This window comes from Malaya genurostris, chromosome 1 (genome assembly GCF_030247185.1).
Source record: "Malaya genurostris strain Urasoe2022 chromosome 1, Malgen_1.1, whole genome shotgun sequence".
Lineage (NCBI taxonomy): Eukaryota > Metazoa > Arthropoda > Insecta > Diptera > Culicidae > Malaya > Malaya genurostris.
The window spans coordinates 45,841,241-45,856,354 of NC_080570.1; the positions used below are offsets into that span (position 1 = coordinate 45,841,241).

Consider the following 15,114-nt stretch of genomic DNA (forward strand, 5'->3'; position numbering starts at 1 on the left):
GCTGAGGACAGAGAGTCGTGTGTTGGATTTTAAATCGACCACGTAGCTCGCTCAATTCCCTTTGTGCATCGTATTTCTCTTGTACTCTCTCGTATATGAGCAAACTGTACCGGGTTGCCAGCATACATTTTATTATTTTGATAAGAAGTTTTATCACATAAATCTATCGTATGGGTTGGACATTACATGGATTCCAAAAGACAGTGAAAAAATATTCAACTTTCACAAAGATTGAATGAAACAAAAAATGTGTTTATATATAATGAAACGTTTGTGTGTTTGGCAGCCTTGTCGAGCCAATTTTATTTTTCTCTCCTTTTTCAGAATGCTATCAGGAAACCAAAGCGAAAAAAATGGCGGATGCATTGAAACTGACTTTGTTTCACAGAAAAATACAAGATTTTTATCGCGATGACATATATGTTTTTATGTACTAATCGCATCTAATAAAATTATCTAGGCTTTGTCACGCTAGATCTATGATACAAGCCTTCAAAGCCGAGATATTCGATGAACAAGTAGAGGTATGCATTGGAGAGCGTTCCAATTTTCAGCAGTTCTTCAGTCAGTAAAAAATACAACACGACCGCTAAACTCAATGAATCATTCTGCAAATTTCACAGAATATTCTCAATTAAATTCCGAAGACATTGTCAGGTAGGTTTTTATATATTCTGAACCGTTTCCAAGGACCCGGGTTGGCGGTTCAATGCATAGGGCGCTGGTCTTACAAACCAGTTGTCTTAGGTTCGAGCCCCGACCTGGAAGGATTCGTAGTGCCAGTAGAATCGTAGCACTAGCCATGCAATGGTTCTGTAAACTCCGAATCGGCTGCGAGGTCTGTTGAAACAAAAGGTCAAATTTCACTACAGGAATGTAATACCAAGGCTTTGCTTTTTAGTGTCATAAACAATCAACGGAAGAGAGCACGAACAGAATGGTGATTGAGGATGATAGACAAGATGTGGACCCACCCACGCTAGACGAAATACGAAAAGCGGTTAGACAGCTTAAAAATGGAGAGGCCGCTGGGAAGGACGGGCTGAACTTCTCAAAGTCGAAAGCGAGCGGCTGTACTACGCACTCTACCAAGTAACTGGAATGATCTAGGAAGGAGAAGAAATGCCTTCGGACTGGCTGGATATGCCATATCTACGAAAAGGGTCACCAACTTTATTGTAAAAACTGTCGAGGCATAACACTCCTCAATACCGCTTACAAGGTACATTCTGGAGTTGTGTTCAGCAGACTACGTCCATTGGTAGAATCCTTTGTCGACGAATACCAATGCGGTTTTCGAGAAGGACGTTCAACGACGGAACAGATGTTCACCTTGCGACAAACTCTCGATAAGTTTCGGGAGTACAACTTGCGGACTCATCTGTTTGTAGATTTCAAAGCAGCTTACGACTCAGTGAAACGTAACGAATTGTTAGAACATGGCTTCCCGACGAAGCTATTAGACTGATTCGTGCGACGCTCGATGGATCAAAATCAAGCGTCCAAGATAGCAGGTACGACATCCGATGCCTTCGTGACGTTAGATTTATTGAAGCAGGGCGACGCGCTCTCAAATATGTTGTTCAATATAGCGCTCGGAGTTATACGAAGATCCGGCGTGCAAAGAAACGGAACCATCATCAATAAGTCTCACATGTTTCTTGGTTTTGTGGACGACATAGATATTATTGGTGTAGATCGTAGAGCTGTGGAAGAGACTTTTGTGCCCTTCAAGCAAGAAGCTGCGAGAATAGGGTTGACGATAAACTCTACCAAGACAAAGTACCTATGGTGGCTGGTAGAGAACGAGGCAACCCAAACTGTGTAGGACCCGAGGTGGAGATTGATGGGGTACTATACGAGGATGTTGACGAGTTCATATATCTGGGAACACTAGTGACATGCTATAATGATATTAGCCGCGAGGTAAAAAGGCGTGTTGCAGCTGCTAATAGTGCTTTCTACGGGCTCCGTAACCAGCTGAAGTCTCGTAGCTTGCAAACACGCACAACACTTGCTCTATACAAGTCGTTGATACTACCTGCTGTCCTATACGGCCACGAAGCATGATCGTTGATAGAAACAGATGTTCGAGTACTTGACGTGTTTGAGAGAAAAATCTACGCTCAATATCCGGCGGCAAAGAAGAGAATGGAGAATGGCGCAGACGCATCATGAGCTGTACCAAGTTTACACAGATACGGACATTGGAAGGCTTATAAAACACGGCAGACTACAGTGGACTGGATATGTAGCAAGAATGCCAGAAGAGGCCTACGTGATATTCAGCAGAGAACCTGGGAAAGGTCGTCGACTGCGGGGTAGACCTCGCACTCGCTGGCTGTGCGCAATCGAAGATGGAGAACGGCGGCTCAAGATCGAGTATCCTACAAGTACAAGACGGAATGTGCACCATTTAGGTAAAGTAAAGTAAGCTAGTGTCATTTTGAAGGTTGGTACTTTTTCAATCCTGCCCACAAATTTATAAACATAGTTTCGAGAATACCGCGTTTACAGTTTAAGAACACAAGAGAACTTTATCCTGTAGACTCACATTTAATCTGCGAAACATGAATTCATGAAAATTGATTAATGACAGCGTTAGTCATATGTCAAATATGCAAAACATGCTGAAAAAATCAATATTTCTAAAATTTTAAACAGATGAACCTCCTTAAGAGCTCATATATCGTACCTCACGTGACAAAATCAATCGCACTTACCTCGTTACTGCTACCAGTAGATTGACTAGAAATGACGCTCTTCCGTTTCTGTAGGCTGCTGTTGTCGGATTGCATTGTGTTTTCGTAAAAGTTGCTATTCTGCGTCGAGTTCGTTGCACCGCCCAGCGAGTTGTTCGGCATCAACAGGCCCGGATTCGGAAACGGTCCCGAAGGTGACGGGTTGTGAATTGCGGATGACGGCGGTAGCTCGTCGGGGGATTTCAAATTCAAGTTCTGGTGACCCATTTTCCCACCGTCCAGATCGTCTGCAAGCAAAGCATTGTAAGGTTAGTCAGTTGAAAAACAAAACAAAAACTCCTACTTTTGGTGTAGTTCTCCAGTATTCTTAGTACGTTGTTTCGATTCGATTTGGCCGCCAATTTGATTGGTGTTCGACCACAATGATCAGATTTGAAAGGATTAGCGCCGTATTTGAGCAAATATGTTACACACTTTTCGTGTCCTTCCTGGGCGGATATCCCTAATGCGGTCGCCCCTTGCTTGCAAGCATGATCCGGAATGGCGCCATAGTATAGCAGCAGCTGCATCACTTCATGGTTACCCTGCCAAGCACAGGAGTGTAGAGGAGTTCGCGACTCGAGATCCATAGCATTCACGTCGGCATTACCTAAACAATTGTGGCACATTTCTGTGAACTCCGGAAAGATGGCAATGACAATAAAATACTTACCCAATGTGATAAGTAGTTTCACCATTTCGGCATGTCCCTGCCAGGAAGCCACATGCAGTGCCGTACGTCCCTCACCGTCCGGAATGTTTACGTCCGCGTGCGAATATTCCAAGAGGAACTTTACAACCTTAAGCTTATTTTCTAGTGCCAAAATGTACAAAGTTGTACGCGAATCGGCATCCTTTGAATTGATATCGCACCCAAACTTGAGGAGCGACTGAACGCATTCGAAGTGGCCCTCCAGGCAAGCCAATCGGAATGCCGTCTTTCCATCATGCGCGCGTTGGTCAATACAAGGCCGATGTACGTTCAGGATAGCTTCTAGAACTGCATTGTGACCTTCCTGGGCAGCTAGATGCAGAGCAGCTTTACCCTCATTATCACATTCGTCTATTTTTGCCCCGGACTCAAGCAGTTGGATACAAATATCAGCATAACCTTCAAATGCAGCGTAATGTAGTGGGGTCCAGCCTGCATTATCCCGATGAGTCTCGTCCAATCCACGGTCCAACAACTGACGAACGGTTTCCAGATTACCCTGGGCTGCAGCCACACTAAGAACAGTGCGTCCTTCCGAGTCCATACAATCTATGCCACAACCCCAAAACAAAAGCAGTTTGACGACGTGTGCATGTCCAGAAGTACATGCCGCCCACAGCGGCGTTCTGCCCATATGATCAGCCATATCCGGGTCTGCTCCATTTTCTAACAGTAGTTCACAGATTTCCGAGTTTCCCTCGAACGAACTTACCAACAACGGTGACATTCCTTCGTTGTCCGTCTGATCGGTATTTGCTCCATATTCCAATAAGGTAGATATTACCTTACTATAACCGGAACTACCGCAGAGAGCAGCCACGCACAGAGCATTTCTTCCGTCCAGATCGGTATGATTCACATCCGCCCCGTTTTCCAGCAAAATCTCCACGATGTCATAATGTCCCATGTACGAGGCCGCTATTAGCGATGTCCGTCCTTGCTTGTCAATCGAGTTAACATTTGCTCCGGCCTCAATCAGTATCTTCACTATATCTTCATTTCCGCTCCAAGCGGCTGCCCGCAGTGCAGTTCGACCCTCTTTGTCGGCTCGATCGATCGCACAAGCACCGCTCTCGATCAACAGCTTTACCACATCCGTGTGACCACCCCAGGAAGCCGATCGCAACGGTGTCCACCCATCACGATCCGCGTGGTTTACGTTGATTTTCCGGAAACGCCCGGTACCGTCATTCAGGGGCTGTTTGTAGTGCAACAGTAGCTTCACGATATCGATGTGACCATTCCGGGCGGCAATATTCAGCGCCGTTTGACCATTCAGATCTTCGATTTCCAAATCAATCGGGTCCTTGCAGGCCTGTGTGAAAGGAAAACATTCGATATTATAAACATCAATGAATTAAGAACAATTCCTGAAACAGAACAGTAGTAAGCCTTTGTACACATCTTCAGAACGACAAACCGTTTGCTTTGCACGGACGGATTTTTGAAAACGAGCTATTTTGTAAGAAAATTCCACCATCCCCTGTATTCTCCAAACCGAGCCCCCAGCGAATATTATCTATTTCCAAACCTGAAAAGATTTCTCCAGGGAAAGCAATTTTCGTCGAATCCGAATGCTGTATGATGAGCTTCAAATCCGCGACTTCGATGTCTTAGCATTGCAGGAACTTTGTTGGACGGGACCGAAGGTGTGGAAAAGTGTGCATCAAGCGGCTACCTTCTACCAGAGCTGTGGAACAACCTGGGTTCTAGGTACGGGATTTATAGTGTTTGGCAAGATGCGCCTACGCGTGCTTGGGTGGCAGCCAATCAGTGATAGGATGTGCGTATTGAAGATCAAGGACCGTGCGTATTGAAGATCAAGGATAGCATCATAAACGTGCACTGTCCATATGAGATGAGATCTGATGACGAGAAGAAAGCATTTTACGAGCAGCTGGAACGAATCTACCACAGCTGTCCACGGCGGGATGCAAAACTTGTCATCGGCGACATGAATGCTCTGGTAGGCCAGGAGGCAATGTACAGGCCTGTGATTGGGCTGGAGAGCCTGCTTGAGGCAACAAACGACAATGTCCTCCCGTGGAATGGTAGTTCGAAGCACTTTCTTCCCCCGCAAAGATATCCACAAATCCACCTGGAGATCACCTGATCAACATACGGAAAATCAAATCGACCACGTTCTCATCGACGGGCGATTCTTCTCCGACGTCATCAATGTCCTCACTTACCACAATGTTAACATTGATTCTGACCACTGTCTTGTCCCGGTTTGTATGCGCTCAAAACTATCGATGGTGCACAATACTCGTCGCACAGGAACGCCGGGATTTAATCTCGAGCAGCTACGTAGCGTTCGTACAGCCGAGGAACAGGCGCATCAAACGGGAACTAGAGCAGTTTGGCGCGGCGACTCTTGAAGACGGCTGGAGGAGTATAAGGTACACCGTAAGTTGCACTGCTGCATCCGTAATAGGTAGGAGGTTATCGAAACGAGGAAATGACTGGTTTGACGGCGAATGTGAGCAGTTGGTCGAAGACAAGAATGCAGCAAGGGCGAGGATGCTGCCACATCGCACGAGAGCGAACGAGGAACGATACAGACAGGCGCGGAACAGACAGAACACGGTTTTCCGGAGGAAAAAGCGCCACCAGGAAAACCTAAATTGCGAAGCTGTGCCGCGCAAATGACACACGGAATTTCTTTGAGAAGGTGAACCGCTCACGTAAAGGTTACACGCCACAGACCGAAATGTGCAGAGATACCTGTGGTAACCTTCTCACGAAAGAACGCGATGTGACCGACAGGTCGAAGCAGTACTATGACGAGTATCTGAATGGCGAAGCACGAGATACAGAGAACGGCATAGGAATCAATCTGAGTGCACGCTCAGCCGACGAGAGATTTCCAGCACCTGATCTGTCGGAGATAAATGAGGAGATCGGTAAGCTGAAGAACGCGAAGCGGTTAAGAATGACCAGTAGCCAGGCGAGTTACTCAAACATGGAGGAGAGGCACTGGCTAGAGCGCTGCACGGGATGATTTCTAAGACTTGGGAGGAGGAGATTCTACCGCAGGAATGGATGGATGGAGTGTTATGTCCCGTCTACAAAAAGGGTGATAAGCTAGATTGTTGCAATTACCGCGCAATCACATTGCTCAACGCCGCCTACAAGGTACTCTCCCAAATCCTTTGTCATCGTCTATCACCAATAGCTAAGGAATTCGTAGGGCCGTACCAAGCGGGATTTACTGGAGCCCGCGCCACTACGGATCACATATTCGCGATAAGACAGGTACTCCAGAAGTGTCGTGAATACAACTTACCCACGCATCACCTATTCATTGACTTCAAAGCGGCATACGACACAATCGATCGAGAACAACTATGGCAGATAGTGTACGGATACGGTTTTCCGGATGAACTGACGCGATTGGTCAAAGCAGTACGAGTATCTGGGACACTCTCGGGTCCCTTCGAATCTCGAACAGGGCTACGGCAAGGAGATGGAATCTCTTGTATTTTGTTCAATATTGCTTTGGTGTGATTCGAAGAGCAACAATCGACACGAGTGGCACGATCTTCCGAAAGTCCATACAACTTTTTGGTTTCGCTGATGATATTGATATTGTGACACGTAACCTTGAGAAGATGACGGAAACATACATCGAACTGAAAGCTGAAGCTAGGCGTATCGGACTGGCCATATATGCATCAAAAACAAAATACATGAGAGGAAGGGGCTCTAGAGAAGAAACACTACACCTCACATCACGAATATTGATAGACGTTGACGAGTTCGTGTATTTGGGCTCACTGGTGACCGCCGATAATGCTTTATTTATTCATTTATTTGGGGAGCAGTGAAAAGCCCGAAGGAGATGAAATATAGCCATCTCTCTCTCCAGCAGGCATAAAACCTCCTCATCTTTTGTATCAACAGATTACAATGATCTAACAGATTCATTTACGTTTAAAACTTACAATGAAAACTAACAGTTTAAGCTAAACCACTAACCCTATAACTAGTTGATAACACAATATTACAGCATTACAGAGCAGCTTCCTTGAATGAAGAGAAAAGTGGATATGAAGATGGAAGAAGAAGGTTAGTTGAGGGAGCAGTGAGTGAGCGTGGACGAACGACGGGATCAGAACCGGCATGTAGATCTAATTAGTGATCAAAAAGATGGTGGAAGACGAGGAAAATGAGGGGCAGGACGAATGGGTTAGTTTCGGCGAATCTGATTAGTTTCCAATGAAGATGGTGAACATTTATTTACTGGATAATTAAGGAATCATTGAATAAGCGTTTTGTCGCATTACGCGAGAGATGAAAATCAAAGACTTGCGAGAAACTGTTAAATAAACGACACATACAGAGAAACGGTTCATTATATCCGTATTTAGTTCTAGCACGAGAGATTCGTAAAAATGGATGTGAACGAAGATTGCGACGATGGAAGTCAAAGTTGACCATCAGATCAGGGCAATCAATATGTGATTATATTAAACCAGCGATGAAAACAGCCTTGTAGACGTTTCTAAGAGTTTCGATGCCTTCGAAATCACGTAGTCAATGTGATTCTTAAAATTAAGTTTATCATCAAGAATAACTCATAAGTCTCGAACGATTCACGCATTTTGCGAAAGATGTAGTCATATCTTATTACTGAGTGCCTGCGGGAAAATGATATGACGGAGCATCCAGAGGCGTTTAATACCATCGTGTTGGAGTGACACCATTCCACGAATGTACTCAATTGAGCTTGCAAAAAGTGTGCATCTTCTTGTTCTTTGATCAGATGGTAGAGTTTAAAGTCATCCGCAAATGATAGTTTGAAACATTTCAGTAAGAAGTGCAGATCATTAAGGTAGAGTAAAAATATATACGGTCCTTAGTGACTTCCTTGAGGTACTCCAGAACTCACAGCAAACGGTGATGTTGTACAGTTTCCTATTTTTAGGAAATGATACCAGCAAAGAAATTCAGAGGCGTATTTCGGTAGGAAATCGTGCGTACTTTGGACTTAGAAAACCCCTTCGATCGAGAAAAGTACGCCACCACACGAAGTTGACCATCTACAAAACGCTCATTAGACCGGATGTTCTCTATGGCCACGAGACCTGGACTATGTTGGCAGAGGACCAACGCGCCCTTAGTGTTTTCCGAAGAAAAGGAGCCGAGGACCATCTATGGCGAAGTGCAGATGGAGAACGGAAAGTGGAGACGGCGTCTGAATCACGAATTGCAACAGCTGCTAGGGAAACCACCCATCGTACGGACAGCTAAAGCCGAACGTCTACGATGGGCTGGGCATGTCATAACGATGTCGGACGACAGCCCAGTGAAAATAGTCCTTTAATCTAATCCGACTGCGACAAGAAGAAGAGGAGCGCAGTGAGCAAGGTGGATCGATCAAGTGGACGGTTATCTTCGAGGCATCCGTGCCTTGAGTGGCTGGCGACGAGCAGCCATGGACCGAGTTATATGGAGACGTATGCTTGATACAGAAAAGGACACCCCAGGATTATAGCTGTTAGGTACGAGTACAGCATTTGATATTATTAATGAGATTCCATCCGTGTAAAAAAATAGTTCTTCATATTAAAGACGTGTTAAAGTTTCGTTGAAATTTGTTTAATGTGAAGTGAAGATGACCAGCTAAACTTTTTATGGAATCGTTCTTAACTAATAAATCAATACTCACATTTAACGCCCTCTCCAATAGTGTGTGGTTACCTTCGTTGGCCAGTATGTGGATCAAAGCTTTTCCTTTGTGCAGCTCGGAATCAAACATATCGTACTGCACCCGGTCATTCTGGATGTCCGACTTGGAATCACCGATGGCACTTCCATCACCAACAATTGCACTTTCACAACGATCTCCATCATGACCATCGAAGTTATCTCCCACTAGGGGAGCCGAACTGGTATTGCAACCGACGGTCGGACCCAATCCGGCGACACCGCATTGAATATCAACCAAATTGATCGATTTCTGTAACTCCAGCTGACAACTTTTCTCACTCGATATCAGCAGCTCCGCCAGTTCCGAGTCAATGTTCTGTGATCGATCGGATAACACCGGTGAGTTGATGGCAGACGATTCGCACGACAGGACCGTATCGGCATTGTTGATGCCCGTTTCGATTAACAGCTTCAGAACCTTGCAATCGGTCGGTAGGTTCGGTTTAAAAAAATCGTTCAGAAAACCGATAAATTCTTCGTTCAGTTCGGCATTCAAATAGCGTTCCAGCATAACACGCGTTCTCAAGGCCAGGTTGACGTCGTTTTTGCACTCGTCTTCGCAGAGAGCACAGCAGTTCAGTAGGTTCGTGTAGAAACAATCGCTGAGATTTGATTTCGTTTCCAGTAGAATGAGCAGCAAATCGAGATTGATGTTTTTGTTCGTTAGGTACTCGCCAGTTTTAATCAGATGATACAGATAAAGTCGTAGTTTATTCGGACACAGTTGATCGGCAACCATGGTATAGTACATCGACACCATGACATGGCCCTCGTTGAGATCACACAGAAACTTTTTGGTCGAAAATTTCACATCTATCAACCAGTCACAGAAGGAATTGTGAAATATTTTCAGAGCGTACGGATTACGGGGACTGTACTCCACTATGTTACGCATGAGATCAAGCCGTTTTTCGAATTCCTCCATGTCCAGCGTGTAGTTGTGGGTGCGCAGGCAATTGTAGAGAAAGTACTTATCAACGTAATTGTTGCACACCAGCAAAATATTCAGAATAGGTCGTATTTTGTTGTACTGTTTTTTGTTGAAAGATTTCTGACAGATGTACAGATAAAGCCCATTCAACGTGCACGGAATCAGTTTGATCTCCCGGAACGTAAAGAAATTCTCCTTGATTCCCGTCAGCACTTTAAACAAATACAGCAGACAACCGTTCGACTTGATGTAAAGCTGATTCAGACTTTCGATAATATCTTTGGTCAAATTAATACCACGGAAATCGGTGTTCAGTCTATTGATGATATACTGCTGCACGTCCTTGACGACATGACTTTTGCGCAAGTCGTCTAGCGTTAGCTTTTTGAAACCGGTAAACAGCTTGGTAATGTTTTTGTTCTGCTTCTTGGCCGTACAAACCATGAACAACCATTTCGGCATCAAGTGAATGTGATTCGACAGCAGCTCGGCAATGTTTCGACTCTTGGTGATTTGCTTTCCCTTCAACGTCGAGATCAAATTGCCGTCCTGGATGTAGTTTTCATCGATCGAGTCGATTAACAGCAATAGGGCATTCTTCGGTGGATTCAGTTCCAACAGCGGAAACAATATTGCTTTTTTGAAACAGTCATCGGGATTTTTCTCGATACTGTCAACGGTGATCGACTCGAAAATGTCCGGATTACTAAGCAACATCTCGTAATACCCATCGGCTATGATTTGTCGACAATTTTTCGATTTCGGCAACGGCGGAGGAATGTTTCCGTCTACTGCCGGTGGTTCGATGACTGGTTTAGGTTCTGTCGTCGGCTTCGAAGGTTCTGTTTTGATATTTTCTACCGTTTGTTCAACGATTTCTTCCGTTTCTTTTATTTCCACTGTAACGTCTTCGCTGATTTCCCGTGCTATTTCGTCATCTAGTTTAATATCGGAAATATCTGCGATGCAGTCACCGGCACCATCTAACAGTTCCTCCTCCTCTCCGTTTTCCGATTTGGGACTTTCCTTCGGAAGGACTACCTTCGTTGGCGACCGAATACTGCTTCCAATAGCAACCGGAATTTTCGAAGCTTTTGCCTTACCGGGACTTAGAATGTTGTTGTTTCTATTCTCGGAACTTTCCTTTCCCGACACGTTCTTCAACAGCGGCGGATGTGTGGTGTACGGATAGTTGGACAACTCTTTATCGCGACTCAAACTTTCCACTGGTTCCGATTGCTGACGGCACACTTTCTTTTTGGAGCAAAACTCCGCTACTCGTTCGTTTAGTTTTATTTCCGAAAGAATCACGTCTTCCAGTTCCTTATCGTAGCCGGCAACTTTTTCTTCAGCTTCTTTACTTGGACTTCTGTCGGCAGCAAATTGCTGCTGATCAGCCTCCGGCAGAGCATCGTTACTTCCAATGACCGATGGTTCTTTCGGTTCATTATTGGTGAGATCGTTTGAGTTGGCTGTGATGTTAGGCGTAGTACCAACCGGTGGTGCCGTACTACAACCGAAACTCGAGTGACTTAGAATTTGAAGAATAATACTTCGAATAAACATACTGAGACTGTGACACTCTGGATTTTGCGAATTTACGAAGTAACACGCCAGCAGTCTTCTGTTAAGCATACCTTTGGTGCCGGCACTGCCTTCGATGATGTCATTACAAATAGAAGTTTTCCCAGAACCATTCGATCCTAGGACCAGATAGCCCAACGACGGCAAATCTACGGCTCTATTGGGTGCTGCTTGATGGGTAGAGGTGGCTCGAGGAAAGAAACCAGACGTTGAGGATGGCACACGATCTGCCGGGTCCGCACCCGGTGGGACTGGAATTGGTTTCTTAGAAGCTCGCTGTTCCAGGCACATGGCAATCTTTTTCAAAACCCATTCTCGATTCAGATAGGCGCTTATTGCTGCGTCTTGCATTCTTGCGTTTCCACCGATGTTATTTTGATTCGATGTTTTACCATTGACGGGTTGACTATTTAGGGATAATTTTTTGTCAGGCGGCGGAACCAATGTCGGTGGCGGTTGATCCATGTCCAACTGTTCGTTGTCCTCTTGACTTCTTTCGGTCGATCGGTTCCGGTGCAGATTAGTGAGCATTTCTAACTTCTCGTTGCATTTCACTTCCAGCTCGTCCAATGATTCATTGACATCTAAATCTAAGTTCTTACCTTCTTCTTCATTAGCTAAAGTCTTATAGCCCAGCAGCAGCGATTGATCGAGACTGTCGGACTGAGCAGCAGCAGCAGTAGCACTGCCGCCACCGTGCAGTGAATCGTTCAGCACATTTTGATGCACCAAATTTACGAAATGTTCCTTCCTTGCCAAGTAGGAAAAATTCGATGTTTGATACTCCTTGTTTAGTTCGATTTTTTTATGCATTTGAGTGGTGTCTTTCAGGAAATCTCGTATGCGTCGGTCTTCCAACTCTGCATTGATGATTTTCACGTCACGATCCGCTGTCGTCAGCGACGATCCACTTCCATTGCTATTGTTCAAATGATCATCCATATTGGCATGACCGATGGCACGCGTCACTGGTGTTGCGATTGGCGGACGTCCCTTGGGGGTTGCCCCCTGCTGCAGCAGTTTAGGCCGTTCGGACCTTTTCAGCGGTGTCGCATATAAACTATCCCTACTGTTCATGGCCAAATTGTTTTGGATTTTATTGTTATTTTCCACAGCTGGCTGCTGATCGACGGTAAATCCCCCCGAGGCGCACCCATTGTCCGCAGTGGAAGCTACATTTGGCGTTAGACCACTACCCTCGTCGCTATCGACGCCACCGGCACCGTTCCGCATTCGCTCATGGCACGGCAAATTTGCGTACATGTCATCAGTATTCATTCTACCACCGTTGGCTATTTCACCATTGGCCGATGAAGACATATTGCTGCGGTTGTACTTTGCTCCCCAACGACGCCTCGAAGTAGCGATTATTTATTTGGTTTCCTAATTGATTCTCCAAACTCGATCCATTTAAACGAGCACATTTGCCCGCTTAGTCATATCGGTAGCAATCATTTCTCATATGCGGTTTGCTTCCACTAATGTTGTTCCTATCCCCGGAGGCCTTTCTACGCTGGCGGTACAAGTCTAGCAACACAATATCCGTCACACACACACAAACACACACTTGTGGTCGCGAGCCGTCGTTACTTAATTCGTTTGCGCATCATCCACGAGAAATAAATAACAACACAGTGCCAACCAGTAAAGGGCTGAACTGGCTGAACTGGCGACGACAGAAGATGCTTGTTGCTCTCCAACTTATCGGTTCATGTACGACACAACAACTGGCTTGGGTAGCGTCGGTCAAGGGGCGGCTGGCTAATGGGTTATTCCGTACGCACTTTGACTCCAAAATTGGGAGCTCCCGAAAACTTCTCCACTTAAGCGGCGGTCCTCGTATCGGTTGTGGTCTTCTCAAAACTAGAAGTGCTAAAAATAAACAAGAAAAGACGAAAAGAAGTGCGATGAGAAACGATGCGGATTCGACGACAAAACGGAAAGGTTGGAGCAACGTATGAAGTAGTTACATCATATTTATACATATTCTGTGTGTTTTCGAACAAAACTAAAACTGCCAATAAATGCTAGAGCGACTATTTCCAACATGTGGCCCGTTACGTTTTAGCTACAGTGCACGCGTGTTTTCTCGCGCACTATTTTGATACCAAGCACTTTCTGTTGTACCGCGAGGGAAACCGGGGATTTGCGGTTAGAACCAAAAAGGGGATTATCATCTTTCGCTGTTGTCCGCTTGGTGCGGAACGAAACCAGGCGCCATGCTACTGATTTGCTGAAAACTCGTCGAAATGTGCCAAAAGCCACACCTGTGTGAATCTGAGAATCAAATTAGAATACATACATTCAAGAATCCTGCTCCAATCTACGGCAGTTTCTTTAATAACATTTCATCAAAATGTGCCAGTTCCATCTCAGATGAGTCATTTGTTAAAGTAAAAATCTTATTGCAGGGTGGCAAGTGAATTAGCGGTTTCAATTTCTCGGTTTTTACCCGGTTTTTAGAACTGGTCCAAATAGCGTATGTTCAGTATTTCATTTTTAATATTTCTCTCATTCAAGTTTAAGTAGGAATCCCATGTTCAAAAGAACATCGAGAGTTGAGAAATGAAGTATTTTTCTCCTTGGAACTACGTTTAAAAATCTCATCCACAGTTTGTCCAAACGTTCATCTTTTGAACTAACAGTACCATCCAGGTCTACGTATTCCATATTTATTTGACTGTTACTTCGCCAGTAACTTCGATGTAACAATAGGATTAAAACAAGAAACATATCTGGCTAACAATGATGTAAGTGATCAGTCTTGCATTTCACGAAGGAATGGATCAAAATTCTTGCAATTTTCTCAAAATTCAGCATATTTTATTCTTACTTCATACTTTTTCCAATAATGTTCTTAAGCGCAGCTTTCACATCAAATTCGATTATTGTTGGTGTTTTGTAGGTTGCCAGAAATATCATCAGGCATTTTTAAGTCTAATAATGAAAAATTAAATTTAAAGGCTTGCAATCAAAATTAAAACAATTATTTTTCGAACTATTCAAACTTTTGCAAGACTACCACTGAATCAGTCTTTTTAAGTAATCGAATTCTTCGAGTATGTGGCTGATATTATCTGGAATGTCCCATATATTTTCAAACTTCTACCAGATTCCTTAAACCAGCAAACGTTCCAAAAGATGCAACTTTTTTGTATACATACTCGAAGAATTCGATTACTTTCATTTCTTTTGAATAAAGAAGTATCACTCTTCAATGAAGAACTTCAGTTCACTAGCTCTTCGAGGAGAACTAGCTCCTTTGGACCGTTCGTGGACTGACGATATCTTGTTTATTCCAATACTATTTGAACCTAGAAAAAAGTATAAAGTTGAAAATGAATTAATTATGTAACAACTCTCCTCCCGTAGAAGCCATTTCTTCTAACAACATATGCGGTATTCTCTAAAAGTTGGGTTTTAGTGGGATA

The 15,114-nt window shown here is 44.4% G+C and overlaps 1 protein-coding gene across 2 annotated transcripts in view; it reads right to left on the reverse strand.

Moving 5' to 3' along the window:
• Positions 1-15,114, reverse strand: part of LOC131438512 (uncharacterized) — a 50,540-nt gene that overhangs the window by 9,661 nt on the left and 25,765 nt on the right. For both annotated transcript variants that reach the window (XM_058608612.1, XM_058608604.1), the window contains exons 2-5: positions 9,128-13,555; positions 3,415-4,768; positions 3,046-3,351; positions 2,724-2,989 (exon numbers count right to left, since the gene is read on the reverse strand). In XM_058608612.1, coding sequence (XP_058464595.1) covers positions 2,724-2,989; positions 3,046-3,351; positions 3,415-4,768; positions 9,128-13,003 — 5,802 coding nt within the window. In that variant the 5' untranslated portion in view covers positions 13,004-13,555. The remainder of the gene's footprint in view (positions 1-2,723; positions 2,990-3,045; positions 3,352-3,414; positions 4,769-9,127; positions 13,556-15,114) is intronic.